The 24,212-nt window shown below is 40.2% G+C and overlaps 1 protein-coding gene and 1 pseudogene across 1 annotated transcript; one reads left to right on the top strand and one right to left on the bottom strand.

The window, feature by feature from the left end:
- Positions 1-992: 992 nt before the first annotated feature.
- LOC122643275 lies at positions 993-6,394 on the bottom strand (annotated as a pseudogene).
- Positions 6,395-12,178: 5,784 nt separating this feature from the next.
- On the top strand, positions 12,179-23,129 carry LOC122643274 (probable LRR receptor-like serine/threonine-protein kinase At3g47570). Its single transcript, XM_043836913.1, has 4 exons — positions 12,179-12,350; positions 17,621-17,627; positions 19,342-21,965; positions 22,694-23,129. The coding sequence occupies exons 1-4, from the start codon at positions 12,179-12,181 to the stop codon at positions 23,104-23,106; spliced, it is 3,216 nt and encodes a 1,071-aa protein (XP_043692848.1). The 3' UTR covers positions 23,107-23,129.
- The last annotated feature ends 1,083 nt before the right edge of the window (positions 23,130-24,212 follow it).

The following is a 24,212-nucleotide window of genomic DNA, read 5'->3' as shown; positions in this document are numbered from 1 at the left end:
GTATGTGAAGATGAACCTTCCCCATGGTAACTCCATACGATTCCATCAACTATCAAATGTTCTAACATTGTATCTCTAGTCATGCGTAGTTGATTTACGCAATTTACACATGGGCATAGTATCCGATTTCCTACTGCAATACTAGAAAATGCATACTCTATGAATTTGTTGACTTCTAATTTATATTGTGAAGACAGTCGGAAATTTGGATCCCTTGACTTTCCAATCCAACTCCTGGGCATGGTTTATCAGTGGTCTGCAATCAAACTTGAGATAAGAAAACCAAAAACAAAGACTTAGATCGAAATCAATAGCTTTTTTGTAGGTTTAAAACAGATCTAAGATGAGGATAAGAACCAAGGTACACAGAATAGAAATAAAGGTAAAGTAAGGCTGAAACTGATTAGCAGAAAAGTATGATTTTTTTTTGGATGAATGAAAAGTATGAAATTAAAGCAAGTAGAATCAAGATAAAAGGGAGAATTAACTTGCGCAATGTAGAGAAAGTTTAAAGAAAACTAACCTGATCTACTTGATCAACGGAGAAAAAAGGATGAAGGCTATGAAACAGGAATCCCACCTGATCCTATCATAGCTGTCATGGGGGTTAGGCGACCCAAGGCGGTGGAGAGGGCCAAAGTTGAAGGTGACACTAAGTAGGCGAACAAGGTGTCCAAGGCGCCCGCCTAGGCGACCAAAGCGCCTGGACACCTAGGCGATGCCTTCACAACTATGGATCCTATGCCAAATCCATAGCAGAACTATTGTGTTGTTACATGTTACTTCATTCAGATATATTAGCAGTTGACCACCTTAATTAATCACCCTTTTATTAGCAAGGACCTAGCTTGATGGTTGAACCCACAATGGCTCATTTATGTTGGATAATAATTTGGTAATTAAGACTGTCTCTATTATTCAGAAAAATAGATCTCTTATTGATCTAGTAAATAGGTTAATAATAGTAAGGGCCACATCTACTAGGACTGCAACTATATTTTGGACATCATCGTGAAACCAAGCTTATTAGCCTTTTCCGATGACAGCAAAATCTTGTGTGAGCATCTGAATAAGATATCCATGAAAGGCCAATTAGCTAGATCTTCCATCTTGGTTTGTCTCAGACCTTCCTTCTTCACAGTCTCTTCCCATATACTTCCCTTATCAGTCATGAATTCCGAAAACCGTAAATCCGATGAAAACATTTCTTCTTCAATCAATTTCACTCCAAATTTTATTCCAAATGCAGGCCATATATCCTTCCAAGTGAAGCTTGGACCATTCGTGACATTAAATGCTTGACCTTTAGTAGATGAGATATTTTCATTTGTTTATGCCCAAATATGTTGTTCAGCAACAAGCCGTGCATCTGCACCATCAATATAAACTTCTTCCCAACACTCTTTTGAACCTCCAAATAAGAAGGGAAGGTTAAGATATTTACATATTGAAGCATAGACACAAAGCCCACCTATGAAGTTATAATAAGTTCTATTACAAATCCCAAGAAGCAATCCAGTGCGTGAACCGACCAAGCCACCTTCCCTTCTAGTTTCTCCATCAACAAATCCTCAAGAATGTAGTTGAAGATGTGACCTTCATCAACTCTTGGGCTATCTTCATAGTAAAGAATTGGTTTACTATTAGAAGGGCTAGGGCTAGTAAGAGAGAGATAGTGCTTACCTCCAGTTTGAAGAGAGACATGTTTTAATGCTTTGGCTTTAGGGAGAATAGCATTCAAAGCATTGGACATCATAGCTTTGTTCTGTTCACAACACTCAGGGGAATCCAATGGGTATTGGCTTGCCCAAGTGATCCAATACACATGAGTTACATCTTCAAGCAAAGAGACCTTCTCTGTAGTTTGAATTGGGTCTAAGAGGTCACATGAGATGAACTGATAGTTAGAACTTGGAATTTGGAGTTCACCAGCTTTACAAGCTATGCCATACACCTTCCATCCAACTCTAATTCTCTCAAACACATCCTTAGAAATGGCAAAAGGGATCGACAAGAGGCCCCCACCTAGAATCGATTTTTAGAATAGAAACATTGCCATACTGAGCCTTATTGGCTTCGTTTCTAATTCTGTCCAGCTACTTTCTATTTACTATACTAATTTGTTCCTTAATTTCTATTTTAAGGCTTGCTATTTTTTCGATTAAGTTGCTTTTTACTCTGATTCTAACCTTATATTTCTAATTTTAGTCATCACAACCTCTTGATTTTTCCCAATCTAAGCTGTCGGATTCACTTGTAATTTTAGCAACCCATTCCTCACACGTAATATGCGTTGTGATGAGAGTTGCAAACAGATCTTCTTGATATTGCTCTTTTGGAGGGTTATTGGATGACTGTTGTTCTAGACCATAGCGAGGCTATTGGTTCACAGCTTTGGGTGCATTTCTCAAGATTTTTTGACACGATTCTTATGGACTTCGATTCTGAGGTCCTTTACGGTAATGTTGACTATGCAAATTTCGGTAACATTGGAAACAAATTATTGGTATTGTAAGTAATTGGAAGTCGATTTTCCCCCTCTTGTAAGTATTCTTATTCTTCTCTTTCTTTTCTCTTGTTTATTTGTGGCTAGTCATTCTGTACCACCATATCCTAGTCTGAACCAAACCAACCCTGTCACCACTAAATTACAAACAAAAACTCATCACCGCCCCAATCCATCTCAATATAGGGTGTGGTGAGGCAAAGCGGGATCCTATAAAACCCCAACCATACATGAAGTACTAAATGTTTCTAATTTATATCAATTTTGAAATACTGAAAGAAATAATAGTTACTACATTCAATGAGACTACAGGAGTCTAATGAGACAACATGCATAGTTGGTATAACAAGGTAGACAAATTACATAGCCGTTTTTGTTAGGAAGCAATTAAGAGGTTCTTGAGAAAACATTCTAAAAGGGAGATATACATGAAATAAACATACTATGGTATCCGTCGTTGAAAATTATATTTGGCTACGGAACATATTTCTTACCGTCGCGAAAAATCATATTTCTTGTAGTGATGCTCAATCCCTACAACTGTTCGTTAACCCTCTTTGGAGTTGTGTTCTTTGATATATTGTGAGTTCGACCTTTTCTTGGAGTTCTATTGCTGAAACTTCTCCTTCCTTATATTTCTCAATCGCCCAGATCTTTGAGATTATTTGGATAGTTCCTCCACCACTAGTATTCTTCCATTGACCGGAAGTTGAACCACATCCACTAGTTAGTTCTATTGAAAATTAGTCGGTTACTAATTCCGAACTTACTTACTAATTTCAGAACTATGTCTATATTTCCTAATTTAACCATTGGATCTCAATCACACTTAAAGGAGTTATTCATCCATCTTAGAGGCCTGTTCGACTGGTTCCCCACCCATCGAGTTCGATTTATCGGATATCAATAGTTTCAATTGTCTGCGAGTGCTACCTTGTGGGTGATTACGCTTTGTTGTTTTTGAACCTAGAATAAAAGAATTATATTAAATAAATGAACCTGGAGATTTGACTTGTTTGGAGTTTTTATGATGAAGGAAGAGAGGAGATTTTGTGACTTGTTCAACAGAGAGAAAAATTCTGCACTTTTCTATGGAGTTTTAGGTGGACTAGGGCGGTTTGGTATTATCGTAAGATTAAGGATCATATTAGAGATTGCACCTCCTATGGCAGGTGATCAGATATATATGATTAATACAAACTATATTTATATATTATTGTCCATTAATTGAATGCTTGTTACTTTGATCTCTATCTGCAGGTAAAACATATAAGATTGTACTACAATGATTTCGTTTCTTTATTAGAGATCGGAAATAGTGAACCCTTGGCTCATTTACTACTAAGTAACTAGCCTTCAAGCATCAATGATGCGCGCCGATTATATTATTGAAGTGGCACTGTTCTATAATGAGGCAACAGATTGTTCAAGAGGTTCTAAACAAATTCTGATTAATTTCGGGGCTAAGGAAGAACAAATTTTCATTTAATTATTAGTATTATTATTTTTCAGGTTATGGATCAAGTATTTTCACAATTAAGCCTCACGCCATAATCAAGTATTGCACGCATTAATGATACCTCCTACTTTGATTTAACAACCGGGTGGAGCAAGAGGACAAAAAACTTAGAAATAGAGGACTTTGGGAAGTGCCTCATCCATAGCTTAATGTTTTTAAACCAAAATCACAAATAAAACCATGTAAAGACCTTCTGCTCAAAACCATCTCTGCCATTCCCCCTAATGGACCAATGCTAATCTACTCAATTCTTAGACACTAGTAAGAATTAAACCCAGAAATGCTTATAGCTTTAAACGATATACAAATGCTTTAAACCCAGAAAAAATTAAGCTGTACAAATACTTATATCTTTAAACATATACAGAGCTTTAAACCCCCCAAAAAAAAAAAAAACATGCTCAACAAAACCGTGAAATGGAAACATTGCACTCAACCTTAAATAGAGAGAGAGAGAGAGAGAGAGAAAGAGACAAACCTTGCAGAGAGAACTCTGTTGCCACCGTAGGCAACTGCTCAGAGGGGGGGAGGCAGACAGTAGAGAAGGGAGTGGGAAGGTTGCAGAGATGGGGGAGGCGATAGTAGAGAAGGGGTTGCGGCTAGGGAATCAAAGAGGTGTGAGTCCGATTGGGGGTTTATGAGAGATGTGAGTCCGATTGGAGGTTAGGGTTTCACGATGAGAGAGGCTTTTGAAACACTAAAATTGTTGGTGGCAGGTTTGAGATCGGAAAATGTAAAACTCATCGAAAAAAGGAGGTACTCCAGCAGTAATGACAGCAGGCTAGAAATCAACAGAGGGAGGCCTTCCACTTTGATTTGGTGATGATGGTGAGGAATAGAACTCCGAGGAGCTAGCGCTTGACCGCTGATCTCTTCTCCGTCGTGCGAGAATGGGGTAGAGATGGTTGGCTAGAGAGAGAGAGAGAGAGAGAGAGAGAGATGTTTCATGAGGGAATGGGATAGAAGAACGCGGGAAGCTGGAAACTCAGGAGCCCGCTAAAAATTTAAGGCAATTGGGCGACGGTATCTTTAGTACTGTCGTTAAACATATCATAAAATCGCGACGATAAGACTTATACCGTCGTTATACATGTGTAATCCATGACGAACTTTACATATCGTCATTATACATGTATAATCCACGACGGAAAAATATACACCGTCGCCTAATTTGAGTTTCTATGACAGATAATTTAGAGCCGTCGAGGAAAATAATATTTTGCTACGATATTTGGCTACGGACCATGTTTCTAACCGTCGGAAAAAATACAATTCCACGGGGGAAAATACACACCGTTGCCCAATTAGAGTTTCCACGACGGATAGTCACAAACCGTCGCGAAAAATAATATTCTGCTATGCTACTATATTAACTGTCGTAGAAAATTATATTTGGCTACGGACCATATTTCTAACCGTCGGAAAAAATACAATTCCACGGGGGAAAATATACACCGTTGCCCAATTAGAGTTTCCACGACGGATAGTTACAAACCATCGCGGAAAATAATATTCTGCTACGCTACTATATTAACCGTCGTAGAAAATTATATTTGGTTACGGACCATATTTCTTACCGTCGGAAAAAATAGGATTTCTTGTAGTGCGTGCCACATATTTTATAGACCTAGGCCGTATGCATGCTTTGCCCTAATATGCTAGTCATTGATCTGCCCTAATTCTCATGGTTGAACCCATTCCCAAGTGATTTTCTTGCTTTTAATTCATCCATTCCCTTAGCGGTTGCCCTAGTTTCTATTTTTAATTTGTTATCTTTAATTATTTAGTTGCTTCTATAGCTGCTTGTTTCCATAATTAGTAGTTTCCATATATAGGTTGTTTCTATATTTGGTAAGTTGTACACTTCGCCTTAATTAAAAATAGAAATTTATTCAAGGTTGACCTCCTCGTGTTCGACCCGTAGCTACGATTGACCCGTACGCTTGCGGTATTATTTTAAACTCAAATATTTGGTAATTCATTGTCATATACAGTCTCACATATAGAGGAGCCGAAATTCCATGTATGGATTAAAGACTGGGACTCTATTCATACAGGTAATAAAATCACCAACAAAGAAGTGATTGGCTTGGCATCATTTATCCCCCCACGACAAATTTTTTTGAAAATAAGAATTTGACCCCCTTGGAAGTCACTTTTGCTGCCCAAGCAGCCTACTCGAAGTTTCTACATGTACTACTATACCTTGAAGTCCACCTTCCAATCTTGTAGTACTTACTATTAATTGTGATGAATTGTTTGGCTTCTGGTCCATCCAACATTAGAGAATCTAGGGAAATTATGATAACTATGACATTGTAATGTGGATTTGAGGAAGCATTGGCTTGATACAAAGTAATAGTCCCCATCTACAATTGACTGGTATCAACCGAGAGATCCTCTCTCTCTCCATATTCTCTCCACTTACCATGCATGTGCTTGCTATCTTAAGCAATATCACATGTGTCAAATCCTTGGATATGAAGACTTACCTTTCACAAACTTACCATTCACAGTGTTATCATATGTGGCATTACCTTGGGTACCAAGACTTACCTTTCAAAGTGTTATCACATGTGATAATATCCCCTGTAATATCTAGTTTCCATACTTTGTATTATTCTCTAAGATCCTAGGAGATCACATTATAATCCTGTATATATACTCTACTATTATGGTAGAGATAATTAAGGTGAATGAACAATCAATCCATTCTCAACATGGTATTCAGAGCTAAATGCTCAAACGAACCCTTTCTCTGAAACTAAATTTTGTTTCCTCATCTTTGTTCTCCCCTCCCACGTTTTGGCCTCTATGGATAATCAAGGTAGCTCCATTGTGGGTGTAACCGCCCCCTCCCCAACTCCCATTGTGCCCTCTACACCTAGTTCGGGTGCTCACCATTTTCTTTCAATTAAGCTCAACTCCACGAATTATATCTATTGGAAGACGCAGGTTGTTCCTTATCTGATTGGACAACGCCTCTATGACTATGTCACCAGCGACAAACCATGCCCCGATGACCCTGAGAAAGCAGCAAAGTGGCGCATTCAAGACGCTGCCATTATGAGTCTTCTTATTACCTCCCTGGACAAAGATGCACTACCCCTTGCTATGGGCCGAGTAAGCAGCAAAGAGATCTGGGATGCCCTCACGGCAGCTTTCAGCAATCCCAACACTCCACTCCTCCTTGCTCTCAATTTTGCTCTTCAAAATTTAGTACACAAACATGATGAAACAGTCTCTCAGTTCCTTCATCGGGCAAAGGAACTCTCTGATGAACTAGCAGCTGCAGGCAAGCCATTACCTGACGAAGACTTTAATATTCACATTTTTAGATCTTTACACGAGGAGTACCAGTCTTTGCTTCCTACCATGATGTATCGTCAGCCACCTCTTACGTACTCTGAGTTACATGGGCTCCTCATGAGTCATGAGTCTCTAATCACCTCGAGATGTGCTACTATTGATCCATTTGCTGCGGCCTCTGCTAATCTCACACAGCAAGGTCGTGGCTCTGGCTCTTCTTCCTCTGGCTGTGGTGCCTCTAGAGGCCGGTTCCTGGACGTAGCTTTGGCCGTTTTAATGCTTATGCACACAGCCCTTGCACCATTTGTGGCCGCACCAACCATCAGGCATCTACGTGCTATTATCGCCAACAAGCTCCCACCACCAATCAAAAACCACCTCTCCTCCCTACCCCATCGCCCTCCACTTACACTCATCCCACGAACCAGCCCATGGCCTACTATACCCACAACCCTCAACCGGCCATCCCTCAGCCACCAACTCCAACCGTCCCTTCCCAATAGCCCCATGTTCCCACCCAATGGATCCCTGATACAGGTGCCACTCACCATGCCACGCCTGATCTGTAATCTTTCACTAGGTACCAATCAACTGCAAGTAGGCAATGGTAATGGTCTACCCATTGTAAACATAGGTTCTGTCTCACTTCCTTCCTCTAATCGTTCTTTTTTATTATCTAATGTTCTTCATGTCCCCTCCCTCACTAACTCTTTAATTTCTATTCAAAATTTTGTCATGATAATCGTGTGTTTTTTGAGTTTCATGCTTCTTTTTTTCTTGTGAAGGATTTGGTCATCAAGGAGATTCTTTTTTCTGGACCCAGTAAAGCTGGCTTATACACATTTTCCACTGCTCCTCCTCCTTCTACAAACTTGGCGTCTGCTTTCTCCTATGATCGTTGGCACCATCGTTTGGGGGCACCCACATGATCGTGCTCTTCGTCTCATGGTTCCAGATCAGCGTCTTCCTCGGACTCCTCATCTTTGCTCCACTTGTCAAATGGGCAAGGCCCATCGTTTATCTTTGTCTGAAATAGTTTCTCGTAGTCATTTTCCTTTAGATTTAATTTTTAGTGATGTATAGGGACCTCATCCAAATGCCTCTTCTGAAGGCAATCGCTACTTTTTAATTTTTGTTGATGACTTTAGCAAGCATATTTGGTTCTATCCATTAAAATTAAAATCTGATTTTTTCCCCTATTTTCTTAAGTTCAAGGCCTTGGTAGAAAACCAATTTTCACGTTCTATCAAGGCCATTCAGACTAATTGGGGCGGTGAATTTCATTCCTTCTCTTCCTTCTTTGCCACCAATGGCATCCAACACCGTGTGTCTTGCCCGCACACTCATGAGCAACAAGGCTCTGTTGAAAGATGCCATCAGCACATTGTCGAAACCGGCCTTACATTACTCTCTCATGCTTCTATTCCCTCCATTTATTGGGATTATGCATTTGAGACTGCGGTATATTTAATCAACCGCATGCCATCTTCTGTTACTGGGAACATTTCTCCCTACCAGTTGGTCACCCAACAGGCCCTTGACTATTCTTTTTTGCGTATCTTTGATTGTCAATGTTTTCCTTGGCTTAGACCTTACCATGCCCATAAGATGGACCCTAGATCTTCTCCTTGTGTTTTTCTAGGATATAGTCCATCACATGTTGGTTACCGTTGTATGGATCTTCGCACTCATTGTATTTACATTTCTCATCATGTTCGGTTTAATGAGGATATTTTTCCATTTTCTCAGTAGGCACAAAATCACCACCCCTGCCCCCCCCCCCCACGTCCACCATTCCTTGGGCCATAGCCCCAAATGTTGTGACCCCCCCACCGCATATCAACCCTATTCCCCTTCCCGAGACACCTCCAATGCCCAACCCACCCTCACCTCCAACACCCACCATTACCACCTCTTCCCACCCTACGGTTCCCTTGGGACCTTCCTCCAGCCCTCCCCTAAAAACCCGATCCCTACTTGACCTCTATGCCGATCCCAAGACAATAGCCCAACCCAATGTCTACCACACCAAATCAACCACAGTTGATCTCACATTTGAGCCCACTTTCTTTTCACAGGCTAATAAGTTTCGCCACTGGCGTCAGGCGATGGATGATGAATTTAATGCCTTATTACAAAATGGAACATGGTCACTTGTGCCTTATCAGGAGTCCATGAATCTAGTTGGCTGCAAGTGGGTCTACAGGGTTAAACGCAAGGCTGATGGCTCCATTGAGTGATATAAAGCCCGCCTCGTGGCTAAGGGATTTCACCAACAATAGGGCTTAGACTACAATGAAGCGTTCAGCCCAGTAATAAAGCCTACCACTATTCAAACCATCCTGTCACTAGCGGTTTCTAATGGGTGGTCGGTCCGTCAGTTGGACGTTCAGAACGCCTTCTTACATGGCGTGCTTGATGAGGTGGTGTACATGACTCAACCACAGGGTTCACTGATGTCAATTTTCCCAACCATGTGTGTCACCTTCACAAGTCGCTCAATGGGCTTAAACAGTCCCCATGGGCTTGGTTCCATAGACTTTCAGAATGCCTGGTCTCGTTAGGTTTTCGGTCATCCCAAACCGATACATCTCTATTTATTTATCAGCATGGGTCCATTACTACTTATATCCTGGTTTATGTTGATGACATTTTGGTTACAGGTAACCAAGGATCGCATATCACAGACTTACTCTCAAAGCTGCCCAAGGAATTCTCAATTAAAGATCTCGGCCCTCTTAGCTTCTTCCTTGGTGTCGAGACAGTATACCATCCAAATGGACGTTTGTTGTCACAGTCTCGGTACATATCTGATCTCTTACAGCGTGCTGGCATGACAGATTGTAAACCTGTTTCCACTCCCATGGCTACCACGTCACCAGCATCGGATTCAGGGGGTGCTCCTATGACCAACCCCACTCTATATCGGTAAATTGTTGGTGCCCTTCAGTATATCACACTAACACACCCTGATGTCTCATTCTCTGTCAATCGGGTTTGCCAGTATATGTATGCACCTACCGAGGAACACTGGACTATGGTGAAACGTATCCTATGGTACCTTAAAGGCACTCATGCCTATGGGCTCTTTTTTACCAAATCAAATAGCACCCAATTACAGGCTTTCTCTGATGCCGACTAGGCCAGTGACAGCTCATATCAAAAATCAATAGGTGGTTATGCTATCTATATGGGTCCTAACTTAATCTCTTGGACCTCGAAGAAGCAGAAGACCTTCACTCTGTCGTCCACCGAGTTTAAGTACAAGGCCATGGCAGATGCATGTGCTGTGCTAACCTGGCTGGGTTCCTTGTTTGGTGAACTTGGAATCCCTATCACAGCTATTCCTATACTGTGGTGCGACAATATTGGGGCCACCTACTTGTTAGTCATCCAGTCTTCCATGCTCGCACAAAGCATGTGGAAATAGACTTTCATTTTATCCGAGATAAATAAGGTTGCTGCCCGGGAACTACAGGTTGCCGCAGTTTTTGGATCAATAGCCATGGAAAAAACCACGGCTAAAAAACACATATTTTATCATGAGGAGCGAAGAAAAGTATGAGCCCCACCAGGCTATAAACTCTTTAGACGCAACAGGCTGGGGCATAAAGAACTGGAGCTAAAACTAAGAAAGAACCAAGGCATTCATGACCGAAGCACGAGCTATCTTGGCCACATCTGAATAAACCAATCGCTCCAACTTGCAATCAGTGACCAAATAGTAATTGGGGCAGGGAATGGCCTGACAGAGACCGAATTGACATGCACAGTAATGAGGGTTATACATTTCAAAGCCGCATGTGTTGTTACCAGACGGCTCTAGGGTAACCCCGATATGAAGATCTCGGCAGACCAGGAACCTCCCCCACACAGCAGGGTCAGACATAGGATGATCAATGGCCAAATAAAGCCACTGAGGGATCACTTCCATTAACCGAAAAGGAACAAAGAATTCACCCTCTTGATCGGGCTCGAAAGAAAAGAAGAAATTATGGTGCTCCTCCAAAGATCTCAAATCATGGTGAGGGGAAGAAGCAAAAAGGAAACCTGCCACAGTTTGCACCGGAAGCAGTGATGGCACAGTGTACAAGTCTTGGAAGTAGGCACAGAGCCACATCTATAGGAGCCAGAAGGGACCGCCAGCATGGGCAAAGTCGGACTCAACAATGTCATTGCAACTGCTGTAAAGAACAGCCAGGTCGAGTGAATGGCCCTGGGCCAAGGAATTAGCTAGGCATAAATAGGTCTTGGAGATCTTGTTCGAACGGACGCAAGCTAGATATTGGCAAATCTAGAACAGAAAGAAGGCCGTGAGCTCTTGGTCTAAGACTGGACCATGGGAGTTACGATAGTGCTGCAAGTAGAAGCTAAACTCGTAGCCTTTGTAAGCTTAAGGCCGTGATCCACCTCCGTTCCCTGAGCATCTTTCAAACCCAAGGGCGAACCTTTGAACTCCCCTCCTTCGGCCTTGAGGCCGGTCAGAGCTCCCACATCCAGGAGAGTTGGGGCCATCATACCAAAGCAGAAGTGGAAGGAGTATGTGGACCGTGACCAGAAGTGAAGAGTAGCCTGGAGCAGGGGACAGTCAAGAGGAACAAAGGTACTTGAAAGCTTAATAGCGTGTAGAACACCTAGGTTGGATAGGAGCTCAGAGAGGTCGCAGACCACGTAATCCACCCAGGTTTTCCAATCAGGGAGATAATGAGGCTATAGGCGCCTGAAGGCTTTATCCCTGAGTTCGAGAGGAGCTTCTGATTGAAAGAGGAGTTCCTCCATCTTGTATTTGGGGAAATTAGAGATGCCAACAGGAAGGGAGGAGAAGGCAGGGTCGAGTTTGACAAATGGAGATTCAGGGAAAGGGATTTGCACCTCGACCTGGATGGAGAGAGAAAGAAGCGAGCGTTTCTGTGCTAGCATGGCCTCCACTTCTTGGGCCATCGAAGATTCAACAAGTTTCTTGCGACACCGGCGGGGAGAAGCTTCTGAGAGCAAAAGGAGAAGAGTCTAGAGGAGGTTGGAGGGCTCGTCAAAAGGCGAAGACCTTAAATATGAAGGGAGTGGGGACATGAACCACCATTAATCAAAACGGCGGGAGTTTTTTGAAATCCAAAAGTAGCCGGACTGATTAAAACCAGATAACTACCTGAGAAGATGAAGAGGCAGAGATGATGTGGCGTGAGAAGTCAACTAAAGGGGACTGCCGTCTCTGTCTCCTTGCATAACACAACCTCCTGATGAGTTTGAGCCACATGGCACCACTCAAGAAGGTTGTGAGGGGCATTGTTTGCTCCTAAAAATTGTTGGTCCAGATCAGGCCAAACCAAGGATCTAGGATGGGCGGCAAGGCTACGAGCCGTGTGGGGATAGATCACTTGGAACACTATCCCATCCTATCACCCAAAGGCTGAGCCACGTGGCAGATGCTTAGAGGGCACTAGCGGAGAGAAACGTCGCTCAAGGAACGTGAGAACGCAGGGTAAGGTGGACCCCACCATGGTCGCAAGCGGTTAGGAGTAATGCAGGCTTGGTGGGACACATGGCAAGCACTGGTTGAAGCTGAAAATATGGGACCGAGAGAAGTAGATTATGTGGGGAACAACTGTACAGACTGATAAGCAGAAAAGCCTCTCCTATATAAGGAGGTCGACTGATCCAGAAAAGACACACAAACATACCTGACAAGAATCAGAAGCTTTATTTTTTACCTTACTTTGCGTTTTTATTTGTCTTTCCTTTGTCATTTGCTGGTTTTTGTCATTTTCTTGTCTTGAGAGGATGTATGGTCATGCATTTGGAGTGACGCAGATGTACTTGCAGAGTCCACGCTCACATTTGGTATGATTGAAATATACATTCATTGTTTCAATCTTGTTTATTCCTGTTTGTGTTCATTGGCGTAGTTCTTTTTATTGGCAATCTATTAGTATTTTTCACTTTACGACCTACATTGTTGGCTTAACCCAAAAGACCTTAGAGCTACTTAGGCAAGAGGGAGACCGACTTGCTTGGTTAGGAGTTAGATTAGGCTGTTTCGGCCTCGTTTGAACCTGCCCAAAGGTTCTGGCATGCCCGTGCTATTTGCACCATGTGCACATTCCCCTGTGTGTGAGTTGTTGCAATTTTTCTCCCCAACAGATTGATCCTTCATGCTTGTGTGTGGAGCTCATTTTGGTCATATATTTTGGACTATTCATTTGCTTGTGCTGTTTGGTTTGATAGTTCATTGTCATATAAAGTCCCATATATGAAAAAGCCAAAATTCCATCTATAGGTTAAAAGGCTGGGACTATATTCAGACAAGTAATAAAAGTAGCACCAAAGAAGTGATTGGCGGTTTGGCATCATTTAACTCTTGGTTCATCTTGAATGTCAATTTTGCTGCCCAGGCAGCCCACTCGGAGTTTTTACAGCCTATTGCCTCCTGTTGTCAGCTTCCCTCCTTGGGTTACTATAAGATCAGGACTCTCTGTATGTCTCTTACATAATATTTCTGATTAAATAAACCATTTGGTTTTGTTTACACCCTATTTTTGGTCTATTTTCGTCAATAGACAAATAGACCGAAATCTATTTATGTCAAGACTAACTAGTTAGTAAGTGACTGGAAAAGTGTCAGTGACTGAAACCAGTTAGATCGAAAATGATTAATGACCGAAAATGGTCAGAAACGGCAATGACCGAAAACGAGAGTCTTATGCAACCACACATGGACTTTATAGCATCGTCCACAGTGGTTGCAGGGGGCATTGTTTATGTCTAGACTGACTTGTTAGTAAGTGACCGAAAAATGGTCAGTGATTGAAAACGGTCAGAAGTAGTCAGATCGAAAATAGTCAATGATCGAAAATGATCAATGGCCGAAAATGGTCAGAAAAGGCCAATGATCGAAAACGGTTAGAAAATGGTCAATGACCGATAAAAGTTCATCGACTAACGAACGGTCAGCAAGGTGGTTACAACCAACTCTCAAAGAAGTGGGTAGTTGTGAAACTACCTAGTATGCCATGAAATGGGTTCCTTTGAATTTGAAAAACAAAGTGGGAAGGTGGTGAAGGAGGTTATGTGCAGTTACGTAACCACCTACAAGTGTTCAAATTTAAATTCAAATGTGAAGTTATGGAGATGGGAAGTTACTTAACTACCTAATGACTACAAGGGATTGTCAGTCACAACTATATAAGTGATGATGACGATGAAGAGGAGATCAACAAATCAATCAAACAATTTGCAATTTATCTTTATCTTTTATCTTTTCTTTTTTAGGAGTAGTGTAATTGTAAATGGTTTCTGTTCTTTTCCTTAAAAGAACCTGTTGAGGTTACTCTTCAACAGTACTATGTTCTTAGTCAAATTGAAGATCTCTATAGTCCTTCAATGGCAAGATGGGTGCATCTCAAAAGAGGCGTCATTGGGTGTTAATGGAGGGTTTGTAAACATTTTACCATAGTTGTATCTGGAGAGTACATTAATTTGATTTCTCCTTTTTCTTCTTTTCTTGGCATTGCATTTGAAAAGTCCTTGGATTACCAAGGCATTGGTAGAACCCACTCTTTGATTCAATTCAATTTATGGAATAGTTTCCTCATCCAACAATGGTCTCCAGACCGAAGAAATTTGGGGGAAACATTTTGGCACACCCGGTGGGACACCAGCCAGAATTGAATCCTATTGCTAAGAAGAAGAATTGTCAAAGAAGGGAATCCAATCCTGAATCAGGCACTGAAAGGTGCTCAACAGGGGGCAAATCGCATTGTAAATGAGCACCATGAAGCTGGAATCCATCGGTAAGGGGGCACGTCTTATGTACCAGCCTTGCCAGTAATGGTGATAGTGCGTGAATGAATGGTGATGTTGTTTGAAGCCGGAATCATCAAAAGGATACCGAGCACATAGGGACAGAGAGTCTTTTGCAACCACATATGGACTTTATGGCATCGTCCACAGTGGTTGCAAGGGGCATTGTTTACATCCTATTTTTGGTCTATTTCTGTCAATAGACAAATAGACCGAAATCTATTTATGTCAAGACTAACTTGTTAGTAAGTAACCGAAAAACGGTCAGTGACTGAAAACAGTCAGAAGCAGTCAGACCGAAAATGATTAATGACTAAAAACGGTCAGAAATGGTCAATGACCAAAAACGAGAGTCTTATGTAACCACACATGGACTTTATAGCATCGTCCACAATGGTTGCAGGGGGCATTGTTTACACCCTATTTTCGATCTATTTCGATCAATAGATAAATAGACCAAAATCTATTTATGCCAAGACTGACTTGTTAGTAAGTGACCGAAAAACGGTCAGTGATTGAAAATGGCCAGAAGCAGTCAGATCGAAAATGGTCAATGATCGAAAACGATCAATGACTAAAAATGGTCAGAAATTGTCAATGACCAAAAATGGTAAGAAAACGGTCAATGACCGATAAACGGTCAGCGACTGACGAACGGTCAGCAAGGTGGTTACAACCAACTCTCAAAGAAGTGGGTAGTTGTGAAACTACCTAGTATGCCATTAAATGGGTTCCTTTGAATTTGAAAAACAAAGTGGGAAGGTAGTGAAGGAGGTTATGTGCAGTTACGTAACCACCTACAAGTGTTCAAATTTAAATTCAAATGTGAAGTGATGGAGATGGGAAGTTACTTAACCACCTAATGACTCCAAGGGATTGCCAGCCACAACTATATAAGTGATGATGGCGATGAAGAGGAGATCCACAAATCAATCAAACAATTTGCAATTTATCTTTATCTTTTGTCTTTTATTTTTTAGGAGTAGTGTAATTGTAAATGGTTCTTGTTCTTTTCCTTAAAAGAACCTGTTGAGGTTATTCTTCAACAGTACTATGTTCTTAGTCAAATTGAAGATCTCTACAGTCCTTCAGTGGCAAGATGGGTGCATCTCAAAAGAGGCGTCATTGGGCGTTAATGGAGGGTTTGTAAACATTTTACCATAGCTGTATCTGGAGAGTAAATTAATTTGATTTCTCCGTTTTCTTCTTTTCTTGGCATTGCATTTGAAAAGTCCTTGGATTACCAAGGCATTGGTAGAACCCACTCTTTGATTCAATTCACTTTATGGAATAGTTTCCTCATCCAACAATGGTCTCCAGACCGAAGAAATTTGGGAGAAACATTTTGGCACACCCGGTGGGACACCAGCCAGAATTGAATCCTATTGCCAAGAAGAAGAATTGCCGATGAAGGGAATCCAATCTTGAATCAGGCACTGAAAGGTGCTCAACAGGGGGCAAATCCCATTGTAAATGAGCACCATGAAGCTGGAATCCATCGGCAAGGGGGCACACGTCTTATGTACCAGCCTTGCTGGTAATGGTGATAGTGCATTAATGAATGGTGATGTTGTTTGAAGCCGGAATCATCAAAAAAATACCGAGCACATAGGGACAGAGAGTCTTATGCAACCACATATGGACTTTATAGCATCGTCCACAGTGGTTGCAGGGGGCATTGTTTACACCCTATTTTTGGTCTATTTTGGTCAATAGACAAATAGACCAAAATCTATTTATGTCAAGACTGACTTGTTAGTAAGTGATCGAAAAACGGTCAGTGACTGAAAACAGTCAGAAGCAGTCAGACCGAAAACGATTAATGATCGAAAACGGTCAGAAACGGTCAATGATCGAAAACAAGAGTCTTATGCAACCACATATGGACTTTATAGCATCGTCCACAGTGGTTGCAGGGGGCATTGTTTACACCCTATTTTCGGTCTATTTCTGTCAATAGACAAATAGACCGAAATCTATTTATGTCAAGATTGACTTGTTAGCAAGTGACCAAAAAACGGTCAGTGATTGAAAACGGCCAGAAGCAGTCAAATCGAAAACAGTCAATGATCGAAAACGATCAATGATCGAAAATGGTCAGAAACGGTTAATGATAAAAAACGGTCAGAAAACGGTTAATGACTGATAAACAATCAGCGACTGACGAACGATCAGCAAGGTGGTTACTACCAACTCTCAAATAAGTGGGTAGTTGTGAAACTACCTAGTATGCCATGAAATGGGTTCCTTTGAATTTGAAAAACAAAGTGGGAAGGTGAAGGAGGTTATGTGCAGTTACGTAACCACCTACAAGTGTTCAAATTTAAATTCAAATGTGAAGTGATGGAGATGGGAAGTTACTTAACCACCTAATGACTACAAGGGATTGCCAGCCAAACTATATAAGTGATGATGGCGATGAAGAGGAGATCCACAAATCAATCAAACAATTTGCAATTTATCTTTATCTTTTATCTTTTCTTTTTTAGGAGGAATGTAAGTGTAAATGGTTGCTGTTCTTTTCCTTGAAAGAACTTGTTGAGGTTACTCTTCAACAGTACTATGTTCTTAGTCAAATTGAAGATCTCTATAGTCCTTCAATGGCAAGATGGGTGCATCTCAAAAGAGGCGTCATTGGGCGTTAATGAGGGCTTGTAAACATTTTACCATAGCTGTATCTGGAGAGTAAATTAATTTGATTTCTCCATTTTCTTCTTTTCTTGGCATTGCATTTGAAAAGTCCTTGGATTACCAAGGCATTGGTAGAACCCACTCTTTTATTCAATTCACTTTATGGAATAGTTTCCTCATCCAACAACGGTCTCTAGACCGAAGAAATTTGGGGGAAACAGGTTTATTATAAGATCAGGAGCCATGCGGGCCAGGTGACCTTGTAGCGTTCTTTCCCCATCCCCATCCAAATAAAAAACAGACCGGTAATCTTATGGATGAATCTTTTATGCTTAAAAAACCAAACCGATTTAAATCACTTGGGTTATTATAAGATCAGGAGCCACGTCAGCCATGCGATCAGGTAGTGTTCTTTCTCCACCTCCCACACAATTTAAATAAAAGATATATAATCATATGAATGAAACTTTTATGCTTAAAAAACCAAACTGACTTAAATCACTTGGGTTATTATAAGATCAAAAACCACGCGGGCCATGGGATCAGGTAGCATTCTTTTCCCACCTCCCACCCAAATAAAAAAAGATCAACAATCGTATAAATGGAACTTTTATACTTAAAAAATCAAACTGATTTAAATCATTTGGGTTATTATAAGTAGATCAGAAGCCACGTGGGCCATGCGATCAGGTTGCGTTTTTCCCCCCACCCATCTACCCACCCAAATAAAAAAATAATCAGTAATCGTATAAATGAAACTTTTATGCTTAAAAAACTAAACCATGCTTGAGTGAGCTCTGTCCACGTGGTGGGTTTGGCCGGCCAATGGAGACCCTATTAGCAAGTGGTTTCATTATTCAGCAATTGAGAATTGAAAAAGGTTTAATTTTATATTTTTCTATGTCCATCTTCTTGTGACTATCATTCAATTTTATTGACTTTGCAAGACTTGAAGAAGTTTACATTCAAAAGAGGCGGTTACTGTTGACTATTTCTGTCAATTGCCTATGAAAGTAGACGACCTGGCCGGCCAATGGAGACCCTATTAGCAAGTGGTTTGATTATTCAGCAATTGAGAATTGACAAGGTTTAATTTTATATATTTCCAAGTCCATCTTCTTGTGACTATCATTCAATTTTATTAACTTTCCAAGAATTGAAGAAGTTTACATTCAAAAGAGGCGGTTACTGTTGACTATTTCTGTCAATTGCCTATGAAATTAGACGACCTATGAATTACGATTATGAAGTACTCTCTTCTTCTTCTTCTTCTTAAAAGACTTTAATTTGCATAAGATGTTCAAAGTCTCAATTTGTTTTCTTCATATATAATTGGTGATCAATTAATTATTCTTAAGGATTTTCACATTAAATGCTCAGAAAGTGGTTTGTCTTCTCAATAGTTTAATGCCTAAATTGCAATTGACTGAGACTATAAATTGCAATTTATGAGACTGTATACTCCTCAGTTCTCTATAACACCTCCAAATTTTCAGTCCATCATAGCCCAGATGGGTTTTTCCTTGGTGGTTTTTTCCATTTGCACTTTTAATATCATTCTTCTTCTTCTCTGGAGCAGCAGCAGCAGCAGCTGCATGAGCTTGGCAAACGGAACAGATCGGCAAGCCTTGTTGGCCTTCAAATCCCATATAACCAATGATCCCTTTCATGTTGTGAGCTCTTGGAATGACTCTGTCTCTTATTGCGAGTGGCCAGGCGTTATATGTGGCGGTCGCCGGCATCCAAACAGGGTCAGAGCCTTGCGTTTATCGTCCAATGGGTTGGTGGGTTCCGTGGCTCCAGAAATAGGAAATCTCAGTTTCCTTCGAGAGATTTCGCTCTTCAACAACAGCTTCCATGGAGATATCCCCAGTGAAGTAAGCTTTCTGTTCAGGCTTCGTTATTTATTCCTACACAACAATTCTTTTGAAGGGGAATTCCCACCCAATATATCACGATGCTCCAACCTTATAGGACTCCGTTTAAATTATAACAATATTGTGGGGAAAATTCCAGTAGAACTTGGCACATTGTCGAAACTTCAATTCCTTTCATTCCATTACAACAAATTGATAGGACAGATCCCACCTTCCATTGGGAATCTTTCATTTCTTGACACATTTTCTGCTGCAGCCAATCATCTAAGTGGAAGTATTCCAGATTCCCTTGGCCAAATGACAAGATTAACGTTTCTCTCGTTTCCTGGAAATAGGTTGTCTGGTACTATCCCTCCCACTATCTATAATCTTTCCTTACTCGGTGATTTTGATGTCGCAGATAATCAACTTCAAGGGAGTCTTCCACCAAACTTAGGCTTCAATCTTCCTAATCTAAAGTGGTTTTCAGTTTCAGGAAACCAGTTTCATGGACCAATTCCAGTTTCTGTGTCTAATTTGTCAATTCTGGAAACGCTATTACTTAGCTCAAACAATTTTACTGGGAAAGTTACTGTTGATTTTGGAGGCCTACCAAAACTTGCTCGGCTTACATTGTTCTTCAATCATTTGGGAAGTGGAGAGGCTGATGACCTGAATTTTGTCAACACATTGACCAACTGTAGCAGTTTGACAATTTTAGGGTTTACTGAAAATCGGTTTGGTGGTGTGCTTCCCAACTCCATAGCAAACTTATCGACCCAACTGGTAATTCTAGACTTGTCACACAATCAAATATCTGGAGACATCCCAGTGGGGATCGAGAACCTTGTAAGCTTACAATACTTGGGTCTAAATAGTAACTTACTAGCAGGAAGTATTCCGACTTCAATTGGAAAGCTTCAAATGCTAAATGCACTCTATTTATCCGGAAACAGATTTATGGGGCCAATCCCTTCTTCTCTTGGAAACTTGACACTCTTGATTGGGCTCTATTTAGATGATAATCACTTGCAAGGAAAAATACCTTCAAGTATAGGAAAATGCAAATATTTGTTAAGATTGGGCCTTTCCCACAACAGTTTCAATGGTATCATCCCCAAAGAGATATTCGATCTTTTCACATTAATAGAGCTACACTTGAGTAGAAATTCTTTCTTTGGTACTCTACCTTCGGAAGTGGGTCGACTGACTAGTCTTCAACACCTTGATATTTCTGAGAACATGTTGTCTGGTGAAATCCCTAGCACCCTTGGTGATTGTACAAGCCTAGAATACCTTTTTATGCAGGTTAACCTATTTCAAGGATCGATATCATTGGTTCTTAGTTCTCTAAGAGGTCTGCAAGATCTCGATCTTTCAAACAATAACTTCTCTGGTGTCATCCCGAAATATTTGGGTACATTTAAGTTTTTACAAAGACTAAATTTATCATTTAATCATTTGGAGGGTGAGGTATCAGTAGATGGAATCTTTGCAAATTTGAGTGCATTTTCAATCATTGGAAACAATAAGCTTTGTGGAGGTATACCAGAACTTCATTTGCTAGCATGCCAAATTCAAAAGTCAAAGGAACACGCCAGGCGTCGTGTTTTCAAGCTGATAGTCATCGTCTGTGGTTGTGGGGGCTCTCTATGTTTGATTTTTATGATATTTTTGTTCATTATATACCGGAGAAAAAAAGAAAGGAAAGAATCCACTTTATTTTTGATAGGGGATCGTCATTTTAAGATCTCTTATGCCCAACTCCTTAAAGCTACCGATGGATTTTCTTCTGCAAATTTGATTGGAGTGGGGAGTTTTGGTTCTGTGTATAAAGGAGATCTTAATCATGGGGAAACTATTGTTGCAGTAAAGGTCCTCAACATTAGACAAAGAGGGGCTTCCAAGAGTTTCATGGCTGAATGTGAATCCCTAAGAAACATCCGGCATCGTAATCTTGTAAGAATTTTGTCATCTTGCTCAAGTATAGATTACAAAGGCAATGATTTTAAGGCTTTAGTATATGAGTTCATGCCTGGTGGGAATTTGGAGAGGTGGTTACATCAACATGCAGATGGTATACAAGATGAACAAAAGCATTTAAACCTTGTTCAAAGATTGAATATTTCCATTGATATAGCAACTGTATTGGATTATCTTCACCACCATTGTCATGCACAAATTATTCACTGTGACCTAAAGCCAAGCAATATTCTTCTCGATGGTGATTTGACTGCACATTTGGGTGATTTCGGGATATCAAAAATTCTTTTGGAAGCCACAAATAGGTCTCAAAATCCCACAAGCTCAATTGGGATAAAGGGGTCTATTGGATACATTGCACCAGGTAAAGTACCTCTTTTACTAATCTAGTATAAATTTTTCCTCTTCTTTCGAAAGTTGTAACTGAGCTTACCTTAGTATGATGAATCTAATATTTGTCTTACTATTCCATTCGAAAACCTTAAGGCATAATTACTCTCTTCTAATACATTTTGTGATATCTTTAGCCCCTTTCCTAAAATATCTCAAACAATCGAAATGTGATGATATAAAAATGCTAAAAAGGAATGTGTTTTAGATGATATTTTGATTCTTTGTATTTCTACACAAAAGTTTTGACTGCATCTTTCCTTATTGAAACCAAATTATACCTTGAATGTCAAAGGAAACAAAAATGTGGTTTTATGAAGAACAATGCATTTATGTAGGGGTTTGTAATTTTTCGTAGACAAAGATTAATGTGTCCACATGCCATATTAAAGTCTTGATATCAAGTTAATTACTTGAATATCATGCCAGCAGATGATCTGTTGGATTTAGATACTCAAATATAGATGTAAGAGGAGCCTATGTTCCTTGTATACGCACTGTAAGAACGAATTTGAAGATGCCCTAACTTCTCATTGCATGTTATGTTATGTTATTCTTCTAATTGAGACCAATAAACTTAATTTGCTCCTATTCTCTCTAGTTATTCTTTCATGTCATGTTGTTCTTCCAATTGAGACAAATAGGCGTTGCTCTTATTCTCACTAGTTATATGTGTATTAACCTAAGATACATGAATTACAGAGTATGGTGCAGGTGCAGATGTTTCAAGGCATGGTGATGTATACAGTTATGGGATTCTCTTGTTAGAGATGTTCACAAGGAAGCGGCCTACTCATGAAATGTTCAAAGATAACTTTAATCTTCACTGCTGGGCTGAGATGGCTTTATATGATGGAGTGATACCTGTCGTTGACCCATCACTTCTCTCCATGGAAGAAGTTGAAGAAGAGGCAACAACAATTGTTACCAACATCACTGGAAGTCGAAGATACATAAAGGATAGAGTGCAAGAATGCCTTACTTCAGTTATTAGAATTGGAGTTGCCTGCTCAACTGAATCACCTTGGGATCGAATGGACATAAGTGATGTGGTCAAAGAGCTACATCTGATCAAGGATATTTATCTTGGAGTTGGCACTCACCATGAAAAATGAATTATAGTAAGGACTACGAACAGTGGTAAGTCATCGTTTCCATAAAAAAATTGAGTTTAATGTAATTGTTAATGAAGCTGAAACATTTTTGTTCCGTTTGAGTTAATTATGATTTTAATCTTAGTAATTTGGATATCAATTACAATTAAATGGGCCATTAGTGAATCATTATAGTCTTTTGTAGGATTTTTTGTTGTTGGTATCATATGCCTTGGCTCTTCAACTAACGCCTAAGTTAGAAATCAAAACGTTTCACATTGTTTTCAACAGAAAGACCTAGGTTTCAATTAATTACCAATCGGATAGGGAAATTGATTCTTCCATTTTTTTTTCCCTTTTCCCCATTGTCTTTATTTCTTTTTTCTCTTCTTCTTCTTCTTCTTTTAAAGCTCTAAAATGGATAGAAATCCTTTGGAAAACCTGATTAGGGATAACCATTGGATGCCATTGAGTGAGCAAAAAGAATTAAAGGGTATTTTGATCAATGACATCCAAAAGGTAGAATTGACAGAATTACCAATTTGATGCTTTTCCCCTTTATTTAATGTGGTGTGCAGCGGATCATCCCTAGAATATGCATTCTTGAGAACCTAAGTTCCTCTAAATAAGGGTGTTTTCATAGTTTTAACACTTTGGAAAGAGTATTTATGAACAAAGACCCCTAAGGAGTTTTATTAACCTTTGATTGACATAATGGTCACCTTTCCTATTATGCCCAATCAAGAGGAAAATGTATTCAGTTAAGACATCATCTCTTCACATAGCGAAATGAGGCCCATTTTGCTGGGCTTGGCGATATGGAAAATATAAGAAGTTTCTTCTCGTCTCATGATATGAGAAAGTTCTTTTGATTTTATTTTTAATGCTAGAGCTGTCTCCTATGGACATTGAGAAGCTAGACAACTGAAAGTACAAAAACATATTGAAGGCAGCTAATACATTAGCTACAGCAAGAATAATTCCAATCATGACAATGGGATATTTTTCCTCTCTTGCTTCGTATCAAGAAGTAATCTAGAATATTACATGGGTGTGTTTTAAGTATGTGCCATGAGGAAATAATTGGGAGGCTTAGGGCATTATGTTTTGACTACAACAGTACTTGT

The sequence above is a fragment of the Telopea speciosissima genome, chromosome 10 (genome assembly GCF_018873765.1).
Source record: "Telopea speciosissima isolate NSW1024214 ecotype Mountain lineage chromosome 10, Tspe_v1, whole genome shotgun sequence".
NCBI lineage: Eukaryota > Viridiplantae > Streptophyta > Magnoliopsida > Proteales > Proteaceae > Telopea > Telopea speciosissima.
This window is presented reverse-complemented; position numbering and strand designations above follow the sequence as displayed.